Source organism: Mesoplodon bidens (assembly GCF_964165515.1).
Source record: "Mesoplodon bidens genome assembly, chromosome: 19".
Taxonomy (NCBI): domain Eukaryota; kingdom Metazoa; phylum Chordata; class Mammalia; order Artiodactyla; family Ziphiidae; genus Mesoplodon; species Mesoplodon bidens.
In genome coordinates, this window is record NC_138179.1 from 3991366 (window position 1) to 4017222 (window position 25857).

At 45.9% G+C, this 25857-nt stretch overlaps 1 protein-coding gene across 1 annotated transcript in view; it reads left to right on the top strand.

The window, feature by feature from the left end:
- The window catches only part of SCPEP1 (serine carboxypeptidase 1), a 36673-nt gene that overhangs the window by 5146 nt on the left and 5670 nt on the right, over positions 1-25857 (top strand). Inside the window, exons 3-12 of the mRNA XM_081218675.1 lie at positions 1816-1905; positions 4618-4773; positions 5119-5193; positions 14105-14177; positions 18121-18158; positions 18683-18811; positions 19422-19515; positions 20295-20408; positions 23052-23189; positions 24185-24348. Of these exons, the coding sequence (XP_081074801.1) occupies positions 1816-1905; positions 4618-4773; positions 5119-5193; positions 14105-14177; positions 18121-18158; positions 18683-18811; positions 19422-19515; positions 20295-20408; positions 23052-23189; positions 24185-24348 (1071 nt within the window). The remainder of the gene's footprint in view (positions 1-1815; positions 1906-4617; positions 4774-5118; positions 5194-14104; positions 14178-18120; positions 18159-18682; positions 18812-19421; positions 19516-20294; positions 20409-23051; positions 23190-24184; positions 24349-25857) is intronic.

Here is a 25857-nt window from a genome sequence, read left to right on the forward strand (position 1 = left end):
TTGATGGTAGCCATTCTGACAGGTGTGAGGTGATATCTCATTATGGTTTTTTTTTCTTTTTTCTTTTTTGTTATCTTTATTTTAATTTTATTTATTTATTTATTTATTTTGCGGTACGCGGGCCTCTCACTGCTGCAGCCTCTCCCATTGCGGAGCACAGGCTCCAGATGTGCAGGCTCAGCAGCCATGGCTCACGGGCCTGGCCACTCCGTGGCATGTGGGATCTTCCCGGACCGGGGCACGAACCCATGTCCCCTGCATCGGCAGGCGGACTCTCAACCACTGCGCCACCAGGGAAGCCCTCATTATGGTTTTGATTTGCATTTCCCTGATGATTAGCAGTGTTGAGCATCTTTTCATGTTCATGCTGGCCACGTGCATTTCCTCTTTGGAAAAATGTCTGTTGAGGTCTTCTGCCCATTTTTTAATTAGGTTGTTTGTTTTTTCGATGTTGAGTTATATGAGCTGTTAATATATGTTGGATATTAACCCCTTATTGGTCGTATCATTTGCAAATACTTTCTCCCATTCCATAGGTCTTTTCATTCTGTCGATGGTGAGGACATTGCTCTTAATTTATTGCGTGTTACATGCACTTTTCAGTGTTGCCACGTAGTTTATCATAGTTTGTGATCCTAAATGGCAGTGTCACATTCCATCCTGTAGACGTGTCATGATTTACTAACCCATTTCCCTACTGCGGGACATTGGAGTTTCATCCTTTTGCTCTTATAAATACCACTGCAGTAAACAGCTCCCTCTGACTTGTGAGCTTTTTACCACTGTATTAGGAAATCTTAAGATACAGAGTGCATATAATTAGAGGGATTTATAGCCTCCCAGTTTTATAATAGTTAGCTTGGTGTCAGTTCAAAACATTGAATAGTTTCATAAACTCTCTGTTGGGGTCCTTTAGTTACCCCTGAGCCCTGACTCTTTGTTGTCTTTTTTTTCCCTTTAGATTTCCCTGTACAGATTGCCCCGGCTTCTGTTTTGCCTGAGCTGTTTCCTTCCGTCTTTGCGTATCTCCCTTTCCTATCCATCTTGCACAGGGAGACAACATCTTTTTATTCAAGGCCCTCGGCCTATCCTGTTGGCTCAGCTGACCCCTGAGGTTTTGTCCAGAAAAGCACTGACCATCCTTTCCCCTGACCATCTCCTGAAGGACCTCCTCCCCTCTCTTAGCCCTTAGAAACCATAGAACCTCTGCCTCCCATAGTCTGGGGCCCCAGCACTGAGCTTCTGTTCAGAATCCTGCCTCACCCCTGGCCTTGGATGCCCACAGTATTGAGTGCTTCCTGCCCTGGGACTTCCGCATTTACTATGTTATATCCTGGGGATCATCTTGATCAAACTGCCCCTCAGTCTGGGTCCCTTGTAAATCCTCAGGGACACTGAGGAGAGGGTGGTGGAGAGTCACAAGGCCCCGGGTCCAGTCCTGGTGGAGCCCCTAATTGCCACATTCCCTCTCTGGGCCATACTGCTCATCTTCGAAGGGAGAGGTTTGGACGAGATGTTTTGAAGTCAACAAACCCCACGTGAGGCCAAGGCTCAAGCTCAGAGAATCAGAGGTAGGAACGTTCCCTTTGGGGGCTCTTACCCTGGTTGCTTCCTTTTTTTAGAAAGACTTGAGCAGTTACCAGGGGGCTCAGTTAGTGCAGACCCTGGATCAATTGTGTCCTGTGTGTAAGGTTGACCCAGCCATCACTGACTCATAAATTGTTTATAGTGAATGGGGTCATTGTTGTAATGACAAAGGTTTAACTAACATTTTCTCTGACTTTATTTTTGTTTGTTTGTTTTTTGCTTTCACAGGGTGGTCCAGGTGGTTCCAGCACTGGTTTTGGGAACTTTGAGGAAATCGGGCCCCTTGACAGAGATCTCAAACCACGAAGAACTACTTGGGTACAGTGAGGAAGGCCTCGAACTCAAACTGCCATGTGGCCTCCCCCAGGCTGAGTCCCACCCAGCCCTACCCCATTCTGGGTGGCGTCACAAGTTGCGCGATCCCACTCCACCCCCCTCCCTCTTCCTCTGTGTCCAGGGGGACCTTGCGTACTTGTCCACAGGCTTCCTCTTCGGCCAGCCTCTTCCATTTCTTGGGGCAGCTTATCCCACACTGGTCACCTTCCCAACCCGGTGACCTTTCTCTCCACTTGCCTGCAGAAACCTCTGTCTACTCTAGCAGACCCCCTGGACCTTGTCATTACCCACATATTGGCCATCCCTGCAACCTGAGATGCTAGGGTCCCACCTTCTGGCCACAACCTGCAGTCCTTTCCCCTCCTACTCTCCTACTTCGATTCTTGTCTTCCTCAGGACTTCAAACCCCCTGTCCTCTGCCCGTTTTTGTTTTTTTTTGTTTTTTTTTGTTTTTTTTTACTGTTGTGGCCTCTCCCGTTGCGGAGCACAGGCTCCAGACGCGCAGGCCCAGCGGCCATGGCTCACGGGCCCAGCCGCTCCACGGCATGTGGGATCTTCCCGGACCGGGGCACGAACCTGCGTCCCCTGCATCGGCAGGCGGACTCTCAACCGCTGCGCCACCAGGGAAGCCCTCCTCTGCCCTTTTGCTGTCTCTCTAGTTCTCTGTCTCGCCCCGCCCCCTCATTCTTAGCTTCACTTCCTTACCTAACCCCCACCCCTGGTTCCCCCACTCTTCTCCCTCCACATCCTTGCCACGCCCAGCCTGGGGTCAGTCCCCCTGGCCACCTGCTCAGCCCTTTCCTCCAGGCTGCCAAACACTGGTGGGCAAAAGCACACCAGTGGGCAGGGTGGGGCTGTTGCTCCCAGCTGGTGGCCACCCTCTGCTCTGTGCTTCTCCTCTGCACGTCTCCCACCTGTTGATGGACACTTAGGTTGTTTTCACCTTTTGGCTGTTGTGAATAATGCAGGGAACATTAGCGTACAAATATTTGTTTGGGCCTCTATTTTCAATTTGGGGGTGGGTGGGGAATTGCTGGGTCCTGTGGTAGCTCTATGTTTAATACCCAAGTGTTGTTAATATTCTTCATCCACCCCTTTTCCATCGCCTCTCATGGGTGCTTTCAAAATGCGCCCCCCACCCCCAGTCCACTTCCCACATGGTGCTTGAGTGAAACCCTCCAATGCCAATCACTCCTTAGTTTACCGTCTTTCAGTTCCCCCAAGACTGGATCCAGATTCCTGGGCATAAAACTGGCTCCTGCTACCTCTAGCCACACCTCCTAGCTTCTCTCCATGTGCACTCTTCCTTGAGGCCTCTGCGTGGGCCATTCCTGGGCTTGGACTTCATTCCTTTGGTCACCCGGTCACACCTAGCTCACCATACTCACCTCTAAGACTCAGTGCGGGAGCACCTCCACCTGAAGATCCCCTCTGAGACCTTTGATTTTCTTGTCTGTCTCCATACGGGTCTTCTTTAAGCACATTTTACTTGCTCTTGCCTCAGGGTCTTTGCACATGCTGTTCCCTCAGCCTAGAACATTCACAGACTCGCTTCACAGAGTACCCCACTGACTTGTCCCCAAGCCTCCCACGACTAATAGGGTAATGTGACTGGGGCAGAGAGCCTGAACAAGAAGTGAGGAGATGTGGGCCTTGGTCCTGATGTTGCCATTACCTATCCAACTTTGTGACCTTGGACAAGTCCTGGGCCTTTCTGGGCTTTATTGTCCTGATCAGTAAAGGACATGGCTGTAGTGTGTCATCACTAGGGATCCTTCGGGATGTAAAATTCTATAACTCTAAGCCTCTTTGGGAAAGGTATTAGAATAAATTCTGTTCTTGTAGTGTTCAGCAAAGCCAGGCCAATGTGGAAACTGGATTCATTTTGAAGAAAACAGATGTGTGGTATTCCGACCTCTCACTGCTTCGAGCTGTTGTTCATACTGACACTGCATGGTTCTACCTGCGCGAATGAATTACATTCAGGACATTTGTAGTGTGTGAAAGTAACAGCCTAGATGCTTCGATCCCTGTGTATATGTTAATTTTTCTTCTTGCCTCTCCTTTTCTTTGCCTTTCTTTGCCATACTAGTCTGTGTTCCTGTTCCAAATTTGTTTTAATCCATTTTAGTAACAGATCATAACCACACTGATATCCTCACGTGTGGTTTTTGTTGAGCTCATATAAGGGGATCAAAAGATAGTTGGTGAGGGCTTCCCTGGTGGCGCAGTGGTTGGGAGCCTGCCTGCCAATGCGGGGGACGCGGGTTCGTGCCCCGGTCCGGGAGGATCCCGCGTGCCGCGGGGCGGCTGGGCCCGTGAGCCATGGCCGTTGGGCCTGCGTGTCCGGAGCCTGTGCTCCGCAACGGGAGAGGCCACGGCAGCGCGAGGCCCACATACCGCAAAAAAAAAAAAGATAGTTGGTGACTGGCAGGCTGATTGCAACATTTTTTTTTTTTTTTTTTGCGGTACACGGGCCTCTCACTGTTGTGGCCTCTCCTGTTGCGGAGCACAGGCTCCGGATGCGCAGGCTCAGCGGCCATGGCTCACGGGCCCAGACGCTCCGCGGCATGTGGGATCTTCCCGGACCGGGGCACGAACCCGCGTCCCCCGCATCGGCAGGCGGACTCTCAACCACTGCACCACCAGGGAAACCCCTGATTGCAACATTTGACTTTCCTCTGTGGCTTGTAGCTCCAGTCGGCCAGTCTCCTATTTGTGGATAACCCAGTGGGCACCGGGTTCAGTTATGTGAACAAGAGTGACGCGTACACCAAAGACCTGGCCATGGTGGCATCAGACATGATGGTTCTCCTGAAGACTTTCTTTGAACGCCACGAAGAATTCCAGGTAAGCAAGCTCAGAGCGGGGCTAGCAGTTGCAGCACTGCATCCATCAGATGCAAACTTCCCCGAGAGTTACATGCCTAGCTGATTCCAGAGAAAACCTTTTTGCACCCAGGATCAGATTGTGGGCTTCTGTTTCAGTCATCACTAAAGGTGGTTTTAGCTTGAAAAAAATGACCCTGCAGCCAGTATTCTAATTAAACATAATAATCAGATATGGGAGGAAAGATCAGCAAAAGCAGATTTGTTTTGTCTGGCCATTAACATGCAATAGAAATTTGAAATTGATTTGTGTGAATTAAAAGGCATTCAGGATATTTAATTCTTTGTAAATTCCTTTTCTTCCTAGACGATTCCATTCTACATTTTCTCAGAGTCCTATGGAGGAAAAATGGCTGCTGGCATTGCTCTAGAACTTTATAAGGTAACAGGGAAGATGACTTTGTTTGGTGTTGGACAGAAACTGATTATCTTACTCGTTATAGTCACCTGATAATTGAATATTCTTTGAATAGGACCTTGTACATGCAGAGTAAGTCTGTAATAATAACCATGAAAAGTTTCAAAAAGAATAATGAAGTTTGCCCCACCAGATATCGAACAGGCTATACGGCTAAGCGAGTAAAGCAATTTGGGGCTGGCATAGCAACAGAGAAATGCAGATACATGCAGCAGGCTAAAGAATCTAGAAACATATTTTATATATACTTATGTATATGTATATATGTATCTGTGTATGTTTATAACATACATATGTATCATACTGACATATTAACATACATAAATGATAAGATGGTATTTCAAATCACCGAGGAAAACAATGTTCAATAAATGATATGGAGACAAGTGGCTATCACTTTGGAAAATAGTAAAGTTAGATTCTTGCCTTACATGAAACATCAGTTCTTTTTTTTAAAAAATTTATTTATTTAAATTTTGGCTGCGTTGGGTCTTTGTTGCTGTGCACAGACTTTCTCTAGTTGTGGCGAGCGGGGGCTACTCTGTTGCGTTGCGTGGGCTTCTCATTGTGGTGGCTTCTCTTGTTGCAGAGCACAGGCTCTAGGTGTGCGGGCTGCAGTAGTTGTGGCTCGCGGGCTTTAGAGCACAGGCTCAGTAGTTGTGGTGCACGGGCTTAGTTGCTCCATGGCATGTGGGATTTCCCAGACCAGGGCTTGAACCCGTGTCCCCTGCATTGGCAGGCGGATTCTTAACCACTGCGCCAACAGGGAAGCCCTGAAACATCAGTTCTTGGTAGATTAAAAATCTAAACATAAAAATCAAAACTGTAAGAGAACCTAAAAATATAGGGGAAAAGTTTTATAATCTTGGGTACGAAAAACTTGCTTTTCCTTCATAAGATGAAACACCCAAAAGCAAAAAGAGTAGGTTTGACGTATTTAGACCACATAGAAATTTAAAACTTTTTAGAGTTTCATAAACAATTTTAAAAGATATACACACACAAATAAATATATAGTAGAAGTAGTATTCACATCAATAAGTCCATTAAAAAAGATAATATTCTAATAGGATATTGGCCAGAAAATATGGGCAAACAATTTATAGAAGAAATGCAAACTGCCTATGGACGTGTGAACAATGTTCAACTTTTAGTAGTAAGTCAAATCTGTGAGATTTGCAAATGTTTTTAAAAATTGGTGGGAGGTCCCTGGGCGTCCAGTGATTAGGACTCCACGCTTCCACTGCAGGGGGCACGGGTTCGATTCCTGGTCAGGGAACTAAGATCCTGCAGGCCACGTGGCATGGCCAAAAAAAATAAATAAATAAAATAAAATAAAGTAAAAATTTGGTAACCCCCAGTTTTGGTAAGCAGTCAGGAAAATAAGTGCTCTTGTGCACGTTTGATGGGAATGAAAATTGGTAAATCATTTTAAAAGGGCACTTTGGCAGTATCTATAAACTTTTGAAATGTATGTGCCCTTTGGCCCAATAATTTCACTTCCAGGAATCTGTCCTGTGGGAATACTTATACATGTGTGTGTGTCAGAGGATGTTAAGTTCATCATCATCATCGTTGCTTATAACGTCCATAAATGGAAAACAAGATCAGTGGCTGTCTGTAGAGGATTACTTAAATGAAATACGTGGATCCTTCTGTGATGGACACGTTGAAGCCATCAGAAAGAATGGGTAGATCTGTGCATATATATACGTGTATGTATATACATATGCTTGTGAAAACAAAGGAGCTAGAAGGATATATACCATGTTAGCTGGTTAGTGAGCGTGAGGGTGCAGGTGGGGCAGAGGTAAACCTTTTTTCACTTTTTCTCCTTCTGTGATTAAATTTTTTACAGTGAGCTTGTCTGAGCTTTTTTTTAAATTGAAGTATAGTTGATGTACAGTATTATATGTTACACATATACAACATAGTGATTCACAATTTATAAAGGTTATACTCTATTTATAGTTGTAAAATATTGGCTATATTCCTTGTGTTATACAGTATGAGCTTTTTTTTCTAAGATTTATTCTCTTTAAAAATGAACCTTTTTGGGCTTCCCTGGTGGCGCAGTGGTTGAGAGTCCGCCTGCCGATGCAGGGGACACGGGTTCGTGCCCCGGTCCGGGAAGATCCCACATGCCGCGGAGAGGCTAGGCCCGTGAGCCATGGCCACTGAGCCTGCGCGTCCGGAGCCTGTGTTCCGCAACGGGAGAGGCCACAACAGTGAGAGGCCCGCGTACCGCGAAAAAAAAAAAAAAAAAAAAGAACCTTTTATAAGAAGCAGTATAGGTGCATAACAGAAAATTAGAAAATACAGCAAGCACAAATTTAAAAAATTAAAAAGAGATCACTATTGTTAACACCTCAGTGTATAGCCTTTAAATCTTTTTCTGCGCTTTTAGAAATAAGTAAATTTTTTAACCAATAGGAGATGGTAGTATACGTAATGTCTGTAGCCTGCTTCCTTCCGTCGCTAGTCCTCCCTTTCCTACTTCAGTAAATTTTCATCTCAAATGTTCAGGCTTTAATAACACCAACACGTCCTTTGTGGTCAGTTTGTTTAAGCCAGGACTCAGTCCAGATCCGTGAATTACATGTGGCTGGGATGTCCCTAAAGTCTGTTTTCATCTAACACAGTTCCTTTTTTATGACCCCCATTTGGTAAAGAAACCAGACTAACCGAATATCCCATTTTCTGGATTTGTGTGGGAGCATCTTCATGGTGTTATTTAGCTTATTCCTCTCTTCATGGTGTTTCCTACAAAACTGGAGGTCATAGTTAAAGGCCTGATGCATTCAAGGTAAAAGTTTTGGATAGAATATATCATAATAGCTCAGATTTCAGGAAACAATGGCCCATAGGTCAAATCCAGTCCACCACCTGCTTTTATACGACCCATGAGCTAAGAATGGTTTTTACATTATCAAGGGACAGTGGTGGGGTGGGGTGGGTTAAAAGAAGAGTAATATTTCATGACACATGAAAATTGTGTGAAAATCAAATTTCAATGTCCACAAATAAAGGTGGTTTTTTGGTAATTTTTATTTTATTTTATTTTATTTTATTTAACATCTTTATTGGAGTATAATTGCTTTACAATGGTGTGTTAGTTTCTGCTTTATAACAAAGTGAATCAGTTATACATATACATATGTCCCCATATCTCTTCCCTCTTGCGTCGCCCTCCCTCCCACCCTCCCTATCCCACCCCTCTAGGTGGTCACAAAGCACCAAGCTGATCTCCCTGTGCTTTGTGGCTGCTTCCCACTAGCTAGCTATTTTACGTTTGGTAGTGTATATATGTCCGTGCCACTCTCTCACTTTGTCCCAGCTTACCCTTCTCCATCCCCATATCCTCAAGTCCATTCTCTAGTAGGTCTGCGTCTTTATTCCCGTCTTGCCCCTAGGTTCTTCAGAACTTTTTTTTTTAATGTTCCATATATGTGTGTTAGAATATGATATTTGTTTTTCTCTTTCTGACTTACTTCAATCTGTATGACAGACTCTAGGTCCATCCACCTCACTACAAATAACTCAATTTCGTTTCTTTTTATGGCTGAGTAATATTCCATTGTATATATGTGTCACATCTTCTTTATCCATTCATCTGTTGATGGACACTTAGGTTGCTTCCATGTCCTGGCTATTGTAAACAGAGCTGCAATGAACATTTTGGTACATGACTCTTTTTGAATTATGGTTTTCTCAGGGTATATGCCCAGTAGTAGGATTGCTGGGTCGTATGGTAGTTCTATTTTTAGTTTTTTAAGGAACCTCCATACTGTTCTACATAGTGGCTGTATCAATTTAAATTCCCACCAACATTGCAAGAGGGTTCCCTTTTCTCCACACCCCCTCCAGTATTTATTGTTTGTAGATTTTTTTTTTTTTTTTTTTTGCGGTACGCGGGCCCCTCACCGCTGTGGCCTCTCCCGTTGCGGAGCACAGGCTCCGGACGCACAGGCTCAGTGGCCATAGCTCACGGGCCCAGCCGCTCCGCGGCATGTGGGACCCTCCCGGACTGGGGCACGAACCCGTGTCCCCTGCATCGGCAGGCGGACTCTCAACCACTGCGCCACCAGGGAAGCCCTGTTTGTAGATTTTTTGATGATGGCCATTCTGACTGGTGTGAGATTATATCTCATTGTAGTTTTGATTTGCATTTCTCTAATGATAAATGATGTTGAGCATTCTTTCATGTGTTTCTTGGCAATCTGTATATCTTCTTTGGAAAAATGTCTAGTTAGGTCTTCTGCCCATTTTTGGATTGGGTTGTTAGTTTTTCTGATATTGAGCTGAACGACCTGCTTGTAAATTTTGGAGATTAATTCTCTGTCTGTTGCTTCATTTGCAAATATCTTCTCCCATTCTGAGGGTTGTCTTTTCGCCTTTTTTATGGTTTCCTTTGCTGTGCAAAAGCTTTCAAGTTTCATTAGGTCCCATTTGTTTATTTCTGTTTTTATTTCCATTTCTCTAGGAGGTGGGTCAAAAAGGATCTTGCTGTGATTTATGTCATAGAGTGTTCTGCCTATGTTTTCCTCTAAGAGTTTGATAGTGTCTGGCCTTACATTTAGGTCTTTAATCCATTTTGAGTTTATTTTTGTGTATGGTGTTAGGGAGTGTTCTAATTTCATTCTTTTACATGTAGCTGTCCAGTTTTCCCAGCACCACTTATTGAAGAGGCTGTCTTTTCATCCACTGTATATTCTTGCCTCCTTTATCAAAGATAAGGTGACCATATGTGCGTGGGTTTATCTCTGGGCTTTCTATCCTGTTCCATTGATCTATATTTCCGTTTTTATACCAGTACCATAGTGTCTTGATTACTGTAGCTTTGTAGTATAGCCTGAAGTCCGGGAGACTGATTCCTCCGGCTCCATTTTTCTTTCTCAAGATTGCTTTGGCGGGCTTCCCTGGTGGCACAGTGGTTGAGAGTCCGCCTGCCGATGCAGGGGACACGAGTTCGTGCCCCGGTCCGGGAAGATCCCACATGCCGTGGAGCGGCTGGGCCCGTGAGCCATGGCCGCTGAGCCTGTGCGTCCGGAGCCTGTGCTCCGCAAGGGGAGAGGCCACAACAGTGAGAGGCCCATGTAACAAAAAAAAAAAAAAAAAAAAAAAGATTGCTTTGGCTATTCGGGGTCTTTTGTGTTTCCATACAACTTGTGAAATTTTTTGTTCTAATTCTGTGAAAAATACCAGTGGTAGTTTGATAGGGATTGCATTGAGTCTGTAGATTGCTTTGGGTAGTAGTCATTTTCACAATGTTGATTCTTCCAATCTAAGAACATGGTATATCTCTCCATCTATTTGTATCATCTTTAATTCTTTCATCAGTGTCTTATGATTTTCTGCATACAGGTCTTTTGTCTCCTTAGGTAGGTTTATTCCTAGATATTTTATTCTTTTTGTTGCAGTGGTAAATGGGAGTGTTTTCTTAATTTCACTTTCAGATTTTTCATCATTAGTGTATAGGAATGCAAGAGATTTCTGTGCATTAATTTTGTATCCTGCAACTTTACCAAATTCAGTGATTAGCTCTAGTAGTTTTCTGGTAGCATCTTTAGGATTCTCTGTGTACACGTCTCTATGTATCACGTCATCTGCAAACAGTGACAGCTTTACTTCTTTTCCGATTTGGATACCTTTTATTTCTTTTTCTTCTCTGATTGCTGTGGCTAAAACTTCCAAAACTATGTTGCATAATAGGGGTGAGAGTGGGCAACCTTGTGTTGTTCCTGATCTTAGTGGAAATGGTTTCAGTTTATCACCATTGAGGATGATGTTGGCTGTGAGTTTGTCATAGATGGCCTTTATTATGTTGAGGAAATTTGACTCTATGCCTACTTTCTGCAGGGTTTTTATCATAAATGGGTGTTGAATTTTGTCAAAACCTTTCTCTGCATCTATTGAGAGGATCATATGGTTTTTCTCCTTCAGTTTGTTAATATGGTGTATCACATTGGTTGATTTGCGTATATTGAAGAATCCTTGCATTCCTGGAATAAACCCCACTTGATCATGGTGTATGGTCCTTTTAATGTGCTGTTGGATTCTGTTTGCTAGTATTTTGTTGAGGATTTTTGCATCTATGTTCATCAGTGATATTGGCCTGTAGTTTTCTTTCTTTGTGACATCTTTGTCTGGTTTTGGTATCAGGGTGATGGTGGCCTCGTAGAATGAGTTTAGGAGTGTTCCTCCCTCTGCTATATTTTGGAAGAGTTTGAGAAGGATAGGTGTTAGCTCTTCTCTAAGTGTTTGATAGATTTTGCCTGTGAAGCCATCTGGTCCTGGGCTTTTGTTTGTTGGAAGATTTTTAATCACAGTTTCAATTTCAGTGCTTGTGATTGGTCTGTTTGTTTTTTCTATTTCTTCCTGATTCAGTCTCAGCAGGTTGTGCATTTCTAAGAATTTGTCCATTTCTTCCAGGTTGTCCATTTTATTGGCATAGAGTTGCTTGTAGTAATCTCTCATGATCCTTTATATTTCTGCAGTGTCAGTTGTTACTTCTCCTTTTTCATTTCTAATTCTATTGATTTGAGTCTTCTCCCTTTTTTTTCTTGATGCGTCTGGCAATGCTTTATCAATTTTCTTTATTTTCTCAAAGAACCAGCTTTTAGTTTTACTGGTCTTTGCTATCGTTTCCTTCATTTCTTTTACATTTATTTCTCATCTGATCTTTATGATTTCTTTCCTTCTGCTAACTTAGGAGTTCTTTTTTTCTTCTTTCTCTAGTTGCTTTAGGTGTAAGTTTAGGTTGTTTATTTGAGATGTTTCTTGTTTCTTAAGGTAGGATTGTATTGCTATAAATTTCCCTCTTAGAACTGCTTTTGCTGCATCCCATAGGTTTTGGGTCATTGTGTTTTCATTGTCATTTGTTTCGAGGTATTTTTTGATTTGCTCTTTCATTTCTTCAGTGATCTCTTGGTTATTAAGTAGTGTATTGTTTAGCCTCCATGTGTTTGTATTTTTTACAGATTTTTTCCTGTAATTGATATCTAGTCTCATAGCGTTGTGGTTGGAAAGATACTTGATACGATTTCAATTTTCTTACATTTACCGAGGCTGGATTTGTGACCCAAGATATGATCTATCCTGGAGAATGTTCCATGAGCACTTGAGAAAAATGTGTATTCTCTTGTTTTTGGATGGAATGTCCTATAAATATCAATTAAGTCCATCTTGTTTAATGTATCATTTAAAGCTTGTGTTTCCTTATTTATTTTCATTTTGGATGATCTGTCCATTGGGGAAAGTGGGGTGTTAAAAGTCCCCTACTATCATTGTTACTGTCAATTTTCCCTTTTATGGCTGTTAGTATTTGCCTTACGTCTGAGGTGCTCCTATGTTGGGTGCATAAATATTTACAATTGTTATATCTTCTTCTTGGATCGATCCCTTGATCATTATGTGGTGTCCTTCTTTGTCTCTTGTAATAGTCTTTATTTTAAAGTATATTTTGTCTGATATGAGAATTGCTACTCCAGTTTTCTTCTGATTTCCATTTGCATGGAATATCTTTTTCCATCCCCTCTCTTTCAGTCTGTATGTGTCCCTAGGTCTGAAGTGGGTCTTTTGTAGACAGCATATATACGTGTCTTGTTTTTGTATCCATTCAGCCAGTATATGTCTTTTGATGGGAGCATTTAGTCCATTTACATTTAAGGTAATTATCTATATGTATGTTCCTATGACCATTTTCTTAATTGTTTTGGTTTGTTATTGTAGGTCTTTTCCTTCTCTTGTGTTTCCTGCCTAGAGAAGTTCCTTTAGCATTTGTTGTAAAGTTGGTTTGGTGGTGCTGAATTCTCTTAGCTTTTGCTTATCTGTAAAGGTTTTAATTTCTCTGTCAAATCTGAATGAGATTCTTGCTTGCTTGAGTAATCTTGGTTGTAGATTTTTCTCCTTCATCACTTTAAATATGTCCTGCCACTCCCTTCTGGTTTGCAGAGTTTCTGCTGAAAGATCAGCTCTTAACCTTATGGGGATTCTCTTGTGTGTTATTTGTTGTTTTTCCCTTGCTGCTTTTAATATTTTTTCTTTGTTTAAAATTTTTTTTTCTTTCTTTTTTTTTTTTTTTTTTTTGCAGTACACGGGCCTCCCACTGCTGTGGCCTCTCCCATTGTGGAGCACAGGCTCTGGACATGCAGACTCAGCGGCCATGGCTCACGGGCCCAGCCGCTCCACGGCATGTGGGATCTTCCCGGACCGGGGCACGAACCCGTGTCCCCTGCATTGGCATGCGGACTCTCAACCACTGTGCCACCAGGGAAGACCCTCATTCCTTTTTTTAAGCTGCATCATGCACCATGGAAATAACCATAATTAATTTAGCCCACCCTATTGATAAATATTTCAGTTGTTTCCAATGTTCTGCTACTGGGCAGATGAATTCCTTTTAAATGGATAAAAGCAGCAGGGGGCATGAGTTCCCAGTCCTAAGGCATCCATCCCACCCTCAAGGACCTTCTGAGGAGGCCTCCCAGCTCTGCAGTGACCACTGGAGACAGTGGCGATTGTACCCAGAGAGCCCCCAGAGCACCTTGTGAGAAATCAGAGTCCTCCAAGGGAAAGGGTGCCAGCGTCCCTTCTAAGGAAGAGATAGGGGCTACACCAGATCCCCCGCACATCCTGCCAACACCCTTGGGAAAACTCAAACAGTTCCTACTCATTTTGCAAATGGCAGCAGGAAAGAGTTACCCTTGCCCTCTAGTGGGCATCTGTTGTCTTTGGATATCCAGAGTATCCTGGGTGGGCAGGAGCTTTCTCTGCTCAGGAAAGGCAGTGTATAAAGGCTTGGCTCCCTCATGTGAGGAAGGGATGGAGGCCCCTGGGTCTTCTTGACAAGGATATTTCTTGGCTTCTCTTTCAGGCTGTTCAGCAAGGGACCATCCAGTGCAACTTTGCCGGGGTTGCTTTGGGTGACTCCTGGATCTCTCCCGTCGGTAAGTAGGGAATTTTCAGACATTTTAAAGGTCCCTTTCCCTACCCTTTGGGACTTTGGGCTGTGGTGTCTAGATCAAAGAACAAGGCAATGGAATTCTCTGGGTCCTTGAAGAAGTCAACACAGAAAGTGTTTGCCCCAGGAGTATTCCAAGAAATTCGGGGGTGAGAACTCATTTACGGAAAGCACCTACCGTGGACTGCTACAGGCTGAACCGAGGTCTCTTGTTTGATTTTCACAACAAAAGAATCCAGTTTTACAGTTGAAGACATTCTAGAGATGTAGAAAGATGATGGAATTTGCCCTCTGACACACAGAATGAGTCGCCTGGGCAGGATTCAAACCCAAGTCTGTCATCTCGTCCTGTCCACCATCCTTCTGCTGACATGAGCATTTGGGGTGAAATTCCCACCTGTTGCTCATTTTGATGGTGATGCAGGGCTACCATCTGGTCCTGTAACTCAGAGGTTTGAAATTTCATAACCTGAGCATCCCTGTTGGGAGTATAGATAAAAGTTGTTTGGATTGTATACACCCAGGCTGTGGCTTCAGGCATCTGAAATAGTCACTGTAGTAGGGTTAACTCTGGTGAGGATTTCTAAATCTCAGCAATGTGGATGTTTGGAGCATCATGTGATTCTTTGTTATGGGGGGAGGTGTCCTATGCAGTGAAGGATGTTAGCAGCCTCTCTACCCGTTAGACGCCAGTATTTCCACCCCAGCTTGGCAACCAACAATCTCTCCAGACATATTGCCAAATGTCCCCAGGGGACAAAATCACCCCAGTTAGGAACTACTGCCCTAACCTAACAAAAGGTGACTTTTCACAGGCAAAACCAAACTGTAGAGTTAGATTTCAGAAGAGAAGTTGCCTCTGAAGGAGGGAGGGGAATAAGCTGGAAAGGGACACAAAGGAACTTTTTAGGCTCTCGTTGGGTGGTTGTTACGTGAGTGGATGTGTTCACCGAAACTCTTCTAAATGTATGTCTATGGTTTGTGATGATGCCTCAGGTTTTTAAAAATAATCATTTATAAAAGGTAATATTTTCCACTTAAAAGATAGAGATTTGGCTTCTTACAGAGCCATGTCCCTGATGGATTCAGGACATTCTGAAGCTGCTTGGATGGTTACTTCCTGTCCTCGTTCTTGGCATCTCCAGGGCAGGACTGAAAGGACAGGACTGAAAGCTCAGTCCGCATTGTGCAAAGGGCTGCTCTTTGTGTTTCCTTCCTGGATGTGCTTCCGAGGACGCCAAGATGTTGCAGAAGCCTTGACCTGAGGCGTGAGGGAGTCAGCAGGTTTCTTGCCAGGGGTCTCCCTCAGAGTGACAGTACTGGCCTCACGCTCCCTTCAAGGGTCTCATCACAGCTGTGTTAATAACACTAAACACTTTTCATGTGCTCACTTCACTTAATGCTTGCAACAGCTCCATGGGATAGATGGTATTATTATCCTAGTTTTGGAGGTGATGAAATGGAGACTCAGAGAGGTTAAGCAATCTTCCTAAAGTCACACAGCTAAAGCCAGGATGCACATGAAGGCAGCAGGCACTGGAATCCATGCACTTAACCATTACCCTGCATTCCTCCCTGAGACCAGTAAGTTAGCCTCATGGCTTTGCATGTGCTCTTCATCTGGTCCAAAATCTCCCGAATTCACCTTGTTGTGACCCACCTCCCCTTTTGAATCTTCCTGCCCAGCTCTTAATCCCTCCTTCCAGGTCCACGTTGATCCCTCCTTCCAGATCCACCTTACGTATCACTCTTCCACCCCAGAAGTACTCTCTTTTTTGAAGAAGTACTGTTAATTTTCATAAGCAATTATTAATTGCTTGCTAGAGAGTAGTTGTTTTGTTGGGTGCTAGGAAAGATACACAGACATGCTTCATTTCTTCAAGAAGATCTGCACAGTTCAATATGGTAGCCATAGCCACATATGACTATTTACATTAATTAAAATACATAAAATTTTCCATCTTTCATTTGTACTACCCACAATTTCAGTGCCCAGTAGCCACATGTGGCTGTTGACTATTGTTTTGGACCACACAGATACAGAACATTTTGAGAATTCCCTGGTGGTCCAGTGGGTTAGGACTCTGTGCTTCCACTGCAGGGGGCATGGGTTCAATCCCTGGTTGGGGAACTACAATCCCACAAGCCTTGCGGTGTGGAAGAAAAAAGAAAAAGATATAGAACATTGCCATCATTGCAGAAAGTTCTACTGGACATCAGAGGTCCGCATCAGAGTTCAGCAAACTACAGCCTCCAAGTCAAGTCTGTCCTGCCACTCTGCTTTGGTAAATAAAGTTTTTACTGGGACACAGTCACACCTACTTATTTACATGTCCTCTGACTGTTTTGGAGGCTGCCGAAACAGAGTTGAGTAGTTGTAACAGAGATCAGCTGCCCTGCAAAGCCAGAAATATTTATCTCTTTCTTTCAGAAAAAGTTGGTCAATCCCTGGTCTAGATCAAGCAGGGAATGGGATGCACTGGAGAACCGCAGATGATTCTTTATAAGAAACTGAGGGGCTTCCCTGGTGGCGCAGTGGTTGAGAGTGTGCCTGCCAATGCAGGGGACAGGGGATCGTGCCCCCGGTCTGGGAAGATCCCACATGCCGCAGAGCGGCTGGGCCCGTGAGCCATGGCCGCTGAGCCTGTGCATCCGGAGCCTGTGCTCCGCAACGGGAGAGGCCACAACAGTGAGAGGCCCGCGTACCGCAAAAAAAAAAGCAACAGAAACAGAAACTGAGGCACAGGCTTGATGGTTTAGCTGGAGAGGTGAATGACAGCTAGGTCCTGAAGGACCTGGTGTGCCTGCATTTCTCAGGGTGTGCTCTGAAGAATACCAGTCCAATGAAGTGCTATGCAAAGGGCCCCATGGCCAAATAAGTTTCAGGAGTGCCAAATACTGGTCCCACTTCCTCAAGGTTCACAGGTACATTAAAGGCTCTGAGAAGTCCTGCAGTAAAAAAAAAAATGTGTTGTCTTTTGCATAACCCCAAAGGTATTTCACCAGAAAGTCATTTTTCCTTCTAATACTTAGGTTAACATTCTGTAGAACTGAGGTTATTTGAAACAGACTTTGAGATACTTGGGCTTAGGGGGAACCATTGAAAGCTTTTAAGCAAAGGAGTGACGTATTCAAATGTGCTCTGTAAGTTGTGGTCCTTGATGTAAATCAGCTATACTTCAGGTTTTTTTTTTTTTTTAATTACAGCAGAAAAAAATCACATAAGCCAAAAAAAAAAAGTTGTGGGCCTTGCTACTTTTTTGGCACATCTCTCAATGGCACTAGCCATACTTAGTGTTATGGTAGTTGTGAACTTGTCCAAACCAAGCCCAACTATTCTCTTTGAAGTCAGGTATTGTCTTACTCATGTTTATATCTTATAAAGCTCCTTACTGGCTTTAGGCCCATAGTATGCTCTCAATACATTTTCGGGATTGAAATGAATTGATTGGCAGTACAGCACAGACACTTGTTGTGAGGTCATTAGTCGTCTTCCTTAATTAGCTCCTTGACGGAAGCTGGCGTCCCCAAATTGGAGCAGCAGGCAGGATGCAGAGCAGAACTCTGAAGGTGGGGAAATATTTTTAGGCTGTCACAAAGTCTAGAAGTCTGCGAATGAGAGCCTCCACTGCACACGCACTGCTTGCCTGTGGTGCCATCCCTGGCGACTCACTGGCTGTGCCAGTATCAGGCCAAATTAATGTAGCATTTAGTCCTGAGTCACCAGAAAGACCCCCACAGCCTCGCCCCACCTCCCAGCCACTGAGACATCAGCCCTACATGGGCCCTGGTGAGTTAAGGAGCCTTCAGACCCGAAGCCACTGCATTTCTTCTGTCTCTTTCTGCTGTGGAAGGAAAACTAGTTAGGTACTTTGTGGGGAGAACAGAGCCACAGCAAACTTATTTTATTCTTATGTGGTTTCCTTCAGATTCAGTGCTCTCCTGGGGACCTTACTTGTACAGCATGGTAAGTAGATGAGTCCCCAGCTTTGCATCTTCTGTGGTTAACAGCCCAGCTGACCTCTTCTGGCTCTGTCCGAAGGAAGGACAAAGCTAGCTGGGTTTGCCTATGTGGTTGACACTGCCCCTTAGGGACTTATCAAATAATCCATATCGAATCAAAGACCCTAAGCAACAGCCGGCCTTGGGGACAAATTTAAAGAAATATCAGCACAGTTATCCCATTTCTCCAGGTACAAGAAATGCACTTTTTAAAATCCCCCGCCCCCAGCTTTTTATTACAGACATTTTCAAATATGCAGAAAAGTTGAAAGATCATGGTGGACACCCGTATACCCATCACTGAGACTCGGTTACCATTTTCCTATATTTCCCTCATCAATAAACACAGCACTTGTAATGCTGCGCTTTCCTGTGGACGGTCCCCTTTCTCCTTCCTGCCACTCTCTCTGTTACCCATCCCTAACTGGAGCAATGCCAGATTTGTGTCTCTCACAAAGTGGGCCTTTTAGTTCTTGCTTTGTGTTCCAGTCTCTTCTCGACGACCAAGGTCTGGTAGAGGTATCTCGGGTTGCAGAACAAGTCCTGGATGCCATAAATAAGAGACTCTACAAAGAGGCCACTGAGCTGTGGGGGAAAGCAGAAATGGTCATTGAACAGGTAAGAGGGGACACGCTCGGGGCCAGCCTGCTTGGCTTTTCCCCTTGGGTGAAGGGACCTTGGTTGGTGTTGTTAGGATTGGGATCTATCCTGAGACTGCCCACAAGTCGAGAAATGATGTCAAACTAAACGATAAATCTGACGAGTCTGAGCAAAGACAGGGTCAGAAAGCCACTCAGCCTGCAAGACTTGCCTGCCTCTTGACTGAAGGTATGGCTTCTATAAAAAAGAATATGTCCCACAGAGGCAAGTGTTTGGATCCTTGCCGAGCAGTGCTTTGGCCCCAGTGAGCCAGGAGGGAAGAATGCACAGGCTGAGGACTTGAGTATGTAGGACACTCTGTAGCTCGGTTTTCCCTGGTAATTAACACACAGGCCCTTGGTTTCCTTCTGCGGCATCGCAGCTCCACTCGGATGAGCTGCTCACTGTGCCAGGAGACTGGGCTGACACTGCTGGTCTCTGAGCCTTAAGGGCTACATCTCTTTCTGGTCCGAGCAAATGTACAGAGTTAAAGCTGTCCTCGGATAAGGTGGAGAGCCAGGTGCTGTTCTGTTTTGCAACTTTGATAATGAATAAATAAACAGCCAAATATATTTCTTCTGTATTTCAGAATACAGACGGGGTGAACTTCTATAACATCTTAACTAAGACGTCTCCCACGTCTACCGTGAAATCGAGTCTAGAATTCACCCAGAGCCACATAGGTGAGTGGACCTTGAATTTGCTAGACCCTGTCTCAGCCTCCGTGTGAGAGGAAGCCAATTTTTTAAAAAGCTTTATTGATATATAATTTACATACCATAAAATTCACCCATTTTAAGTGTGTAATTCCATGGTTTTTAGTTTATTTACAGAGTTGTGCACTCATCACCACAATCCAGTTTTAGAACATTTCCGTCACCCCAGAAAGATCCCACATGTCTGTCTGCAGTCAATTTCTGTTCCCACTCCCAGCCCCAGGGAACCGCTAATCTGCTTTCTGTCTCTCTACATTTGCCATTTCAGGACATTTCACATAGATGGAGTCATGCACTAGATAGTCTGTTGCATCCGGCCTCTTGCACTTAGATAGTGTTTTGAAGTTTGGAAACCAGCTTCTGCACATTGAATTACGATGTCCGTTCTCCTAAAGGCTGGATTGAGTTGTCTTCCCTGCGGGTGCTGAATGCCTGGTATCCTCCCGCCATGTAGAAGCTGCAGGAGGCCTCTAGATTCCACTCAGCTGATTGCCTTTGGCCGTGCTGGATAATCTCAGTGGCCCCAAGTACATAAAATGCAGCAATCAAAACCAATAAAGCATCTCCACTTTGAACATGTTCCTGACTCCCCCCGCCCTCCCCACCATCTGGGGGGAATCGGGGACGCTTTTCTTTTTCCAGGTGCAGGCCTCCCTCTTACACACAGCATCCCCGGCAGCTTAGAAAAGAGGTTCTCTTGGTCTTATTTCCAGTCCTTTGACTCACCGTGTACCAGTTTGTTTTAGTTCATCTTTTCCAGCGCCACGTGAGACACTTACAGCAGGATGCCTTAAGTCAGCTCATGAATGGTCCCATCAGAAAGAAGCTCAAAATTATTCCTGAAGATTGCTCCTGGGGAGGTAACTTGTGTGACCTAATTAAAGCGTCTTTTGTAGAGCTGGGGGGTGGAAAAGGCGGAAATTCAAAGGCCTTAATCTGTTGAATGGGTTTTGGTAGTGGCAATAGCGTGTTGCAGGTAGAACAGTATCGACACTGATAGATGAGCAAACATAGAAAGACAGTAAATAACATGCCAAAATGGTTCAAAATCGGGTGTTGGTAAGGGAAGTGGGTGGGGAAAGAAATGAAGCGACTTTTTATAAGTGGAAGCCAGGAGTGAGTACATGGGAATCATCACACCCTCCTCTTTACTTTCGTATCAGTGTGAGGTTTTCCATAATAAAAAATTGAGATTAAAAAAGCCTTGCCCAGGGCTTCCCTGGTGGCGCAGTGGTTGAGAGTCCACCTGCCGATGCAGGGGACACGGGTTCGTGCCCCAGTCCGGGAAGATCCCACATGTCGAGTAGCGGCTGGGCCCGTGAGCCATGGCCGCTGAGCCTGCGCGTCCGGAGCCTGTGCTCTGCACTGGAAGAGGCCACGATGGTGAGAGGCCCGCGTACCGCAACAAAAAAAAGAAAAAGCCATGCCCAAGGCCACAGTTGGTTGTGGGTGAGACTTCCAGACAAAGGTCCTTTCAGACAGGGTTTGAGAAGCTCTCTCTGGCTGGCCTCTGCAGGCATCCTGATGTGGATGTGGTCTGGCATCTATTGCATTCTGGTCTGAAGGTCATAGTGGGGAAATACTGGGGTCCTCAGGGACTGAGACCGGGTAGAAATCTAGCATAAGTTCCTGCTCAGTCTTATAGGGAAGCCACGAGTAAGTGGGACTCCCAGACCCCTGGAGGGGAAACACTCAAGCTGAGGAGGGTTTTGTTCATGTCTAAGAGACCCCAAAGCTATGCCTCTGTTAAGGCAGAACGTTGACCGCGGCGGAGAGGCTGGGACTTGGCTCTGGCCCCGGCTTCTTCAGGGGACACGGCCGTCCTCCCAACACGCAGTCAACAGAGGACTCGTCCTAGACCTAGTGTCTTCATTTCCCCCTCACCCCTTAGAGTTTTCTAGAAATGAGGGAAAAGTTAGCTCAAACAAAAGAATGTGGTGTCAGAGCTTTAAGGGGTACAGACACCCATGGGAGGTTGGATGCTGAGGAGGAGATGTGAGCGCCCCCAGGAGGCCAGGTGAAGGTCAAGCTCACAAGAGCACATCTTTTCAGCTCAACCCCCTCATCTTACCTTCATGACAGTGTTGTCCAGCCCCAGCTTCTCTCGTTATAGGGACCCTCCCTCCCTGCCCAGTGTGGCCGGATGGGCGAGCCGTCTACACTTTTGCCGATGAAAACTGATAAGAGCAAACTCTCCCTGGCTCCGGGTGTGCCTGTGTATGGCTCTGGAAAAGACAGACTGTCCTTTCCGGGTACCCTCAGTGTCCCAAGTCCAGTTTGTAGTTAAGGCCTACATACTTCGGAGTCAGCCAGGCCTGCGTTCCGGTCCCAGCTTGCCACTGGCTGTTTCTCCCGGGGCATGTTGCTCAGCCTCTCTGAGCCTTATTTTCCTTAGCCACTGCACAGGCTAAAGAACCTAACCTCGCAGGGTTGGTGAAGGAAGGAGGCAATGGGATGTTGCTTGCAGAGTGCTTACTTAGCACAGTGACTGGCAACTAAAAATCAGTGATGGCTGCTGCCGCTGCTCAGTACGATGGCCGTGATGGTCAGGGATCCAGCATGAAGGCTGTGCGGACCGCCTCCTCTCTTGCCTGGGGCTACTCATCCATGTGACTTCACCAAGGGCCAGCTCCGAATTGGTTTAGGACTGATTTGTTGATTACTAAGGTAGCCCTACTGGTTCAGAGCTTAAAACTCGGCCCTGAAAAAGCAAAAACAAAGCAAAACAAAAAAACCTTGTCCCTGGTGTTACTCAGCAAAGGAAGAAAACTAATGCTGGCCCCAAATCAGTTTGTCCCCTGAGAGGACCAGCCCAATGGGTATTTTCTTTTTTTTTTTAATATATTTTTAATTTTTTGGCTGCGTTGGGTTTTCGTTGCTGCGCGCGAGCTGTCTCTAGTTGTGGAGAGTGGAGGCTACTCTTTGTTACGGCGCGTGGGCTTCTCATTGTGGTGGCTTCTTTTGTTGTGAAGCACGGGCTCTAGGCACGTGGGCTTCAGTCGTTGCGGCATGTGGGCTCAGTAGTTGTGGCTTGCGGGCTCTAGAGCGCAGGCTTAGTAGTTGTGGCGCACGGGCTTAGCTGATCCGCGGCATGCGGGATCTTCCCGAACCAGGGATCGAACCCATGTCCCCTGTGTTGGCAGGCGGATTCTTAACCACTGCACCACCAGGGAACTCCCTCAAAGGGTATTTTCTAAACCTCCCTGTTTCCTTGGGTGTTAGCTTTCTCTGGGTTTCCATCCCTCATGACAAGTGGCATCTGCTGTCATCACAAGCACCTGGATGAATAGACACGTGTGCTGTTTGGGCTCGCCTTCTACACGGCCAGCTTGGGGCACAGATTTCTGGGCCAGCTGGTCCCTGTTGGCAAAGCAGCTGTGTATTCAGTCTTTGTTAGGGGCTGCACGGTGGTCACTTTTGGGTGCTGGATGCTCTGGGCTGAAAGGTGCCTCTTGTTCTGGCAGGTTCCAAGCTGCTACCTCTTTCTCCTTCCCCTTGTACAGGCCAGGCTGCCAGCGTCTTCCTGAACATGGAGGGGGACTTCATGAAGCCAGTCATCAGCATTGTGGACAAGCTGCTGGAAGCCGGGGTCAACGTGACTGTGTATAATGGACAGCTTGACCTCATCGTGGACACCATAGGTAGGAACCACTCGGAGGCAGTGTCGTGGGTTGAGCTGGAAGGGAACTGGCCTCTTGGGGGACTGTTGACATTGACATGGCAGGAGGAAGGCCATTTCCTGTTACATGCATCCACCCCTGACCTTGACTCTTTGAAGAGGGTAGGGCTGCCCAAGGTTGTGACCTCTCAGAGAAGCCTGGCCTGTCCAGCTTTTGAGGCCTTAGGTATGATTATAGAAAAGGATAATACCCACGCCCACCTCGAAATTTAAAAAGAAGACATTTCCCTAGCCACTGGACAGAGGCACCATTTAACTGAGGGAAAACCTCGTTTTTGTGCAGTGTCACAGGGGATGGTAAGCACTGCAGCATGAATCAAGACAGCCCTGCTGACCCTGTAAAGATGAGGACCCAGGGGAAATGGTCTTGGTGGGGTCCCTCCCGCACTGGCTGCCACCTGTGCCCACCTCTGCTTTCAGGGAGGGCCAGGGAGAAGCTCAGGCAGGTTCTCAGAACTGGCAGATAAATCGAGGCACATGGTCTGGCGGGTGTGAGCGTTCCTCAAAGTCAGCAGGACTGAATATTTTTGCGACTTGAGAGCCTCTGAGGACGATTTGAAAAGGTTCTGTGTTTCTTCCATGACCTTCCCGATGTGATCCACCATCTCCTTACACTGAGGCTTCTCCGTCCTCCTGACAGTGCTGTCCACCTCCAGAGGTCCCCAATTTCCTTCCTATAGAGCGTAGGGCAGTGGGAGGGCCAGGGGCAAAAAGTAGTCACAGCCATTAGGTTTCTCCCAGGCAGCCTGGCTGTGGCTGGGACACCCAGTGCTACAAACGTGGAGTCCCAGGCCCTGCCCAGACCTACTGCATCGGAATGTGCATTTTAACAAGATCCCAAAGTGAGTTGTATATACATCCCAGCTTGCAGATTCCATGCCGAATCATGGGACCCAGATTTTGGTTTCTCCTCCACTCAGCTCTTAACGCTGGGCCCTTCCTCACCCCCATCGCCAGGTCAGGAGGCCTGGGTGCGAAAACTGAAGTGGGCAGAGCTGCCCAAATTCAGTCAGCTGAAGTGGAAGCCCCTGCACAATGACCCTAAGACTTCAGAAACGTCTGCTTTTGTCAAGTCCCACAAGAACCTGGCTTTCTACTGGATTCTCAGAGCTGGACACATGGTGAGAGAGGGTCAGCGTTTGTTCCAGATTTGCCACTCGAGTTGGGGGTGGAGGAGCCACACGCACTGGTCTCATAAGTGCGTTGGGTTTGGGGATGTTTTGGGGTCGCTAATGAAACTCTATTTGTGCTTCATTGAAACAGTAAATCCTCCTGAGAGACGTACGCTGGGTTCGCTATCCTCTGCTCTTTAGGTTAAATGAGTTGAGTGTTACTTTCCTCTGGACAGTTTGTCCTGAAGGAACTTGTCCCGAGGGAGGGAGGGAGGGAGAAATTGTCTTTCCTTGACATTTTCAGGGAGTGAAATCAGAGCTCGGTGGTCTGTAAGGCTGAGCACAGTGCAGAGTACAAGTGTCTGCGAGGAGCGGTGGCTCTGGAACTTCAATTCAGAAGAGGCTTCACCTGCAGAGACGGGCACTAAGGCTGCAGCACTCTTGCACTTGCCTAGCGAACACGGTTTTTCCCTTAGGCTGTAGGTGGACTGAGTAGCTTTCCCTGGGCTGAGGGAGATTATGGAGGAATGGATCCACTATGCAAGCACATGCACACACACACAGACTACCTGCAAAGGAGCCAAAGGCAGGAATGCCCAGGAAGCAGAAGGGGCCCAGGTGTTTCCCTCATGGTTATGCTTTGGTCCAGCCATTTAAATGCAGGCTCTCCTTTCGTCCCAGATGGCAGTTTCCTGGAGGAGATCTGTGGGAGAGATGGTAAGGCTTGGTGCCATTGTGCTAAGACAGAATCTCCACAGAGAAGGGCTGAGGGACAGCTGTCTGGCTAGAAAGGAGGGCATAAGGACCTGGCCGTAAAGCTTCATCTGCACAGTGAGCACATCATAGAGCATTCACTTGGACCGCCAAGGAAATGCTGAGGGACTTGGGGGTTACCAATAGTGGTTCTCAGCTGGGGTCAGTTTTGCCCCAAGGGGACTTCAGGGATGTCTGGAGACATTTGGGGTTGTCACAGCTTGGGGAAGGTTGCTACTGCTTTGTGGTGGGCAGAGGCCATGGATCCTGGTAAACATCCTGCTGCACACAGGCCCACCCCCGGCCACAGAGAATTGTGCTGCACAAAACGTTAGTTGTGTCAAGGTTGAGAAACCCTGATCCAGAGGAAAGTGGGAGCTTGGGTATATGGTATACTTGTTCTCACAGTATTTATTAGGTATCTTGACCATGGATAACTTATCCTCAACCTCTCTGACCCCTAGTCTTCCTTTTTTTATATATATATACATTTATTTATTTCATTTATTTATTTTTGGCTGTGTTGGGTCTTTGTTGCTGCGCACAGGCTTTCTCTAGTTGCGGTGAGGGGGGCTATTCTTTGTCGCTGTGTGCAGGCTTCTCACTACAGTGGCTTCTCTTGTTGCGGAGCACAGGCTCTAGGCGCTCAGGCTTCAGTAGTTGTGGCATGTGGGCTCAGTAGTTGTGGCTCGTGGGCTCTAGAGCACAGGCTCAGTAGTTGTAGCGCACTGGTTTAGTTGCTCCGTGGCATGTGGGATCTACCCA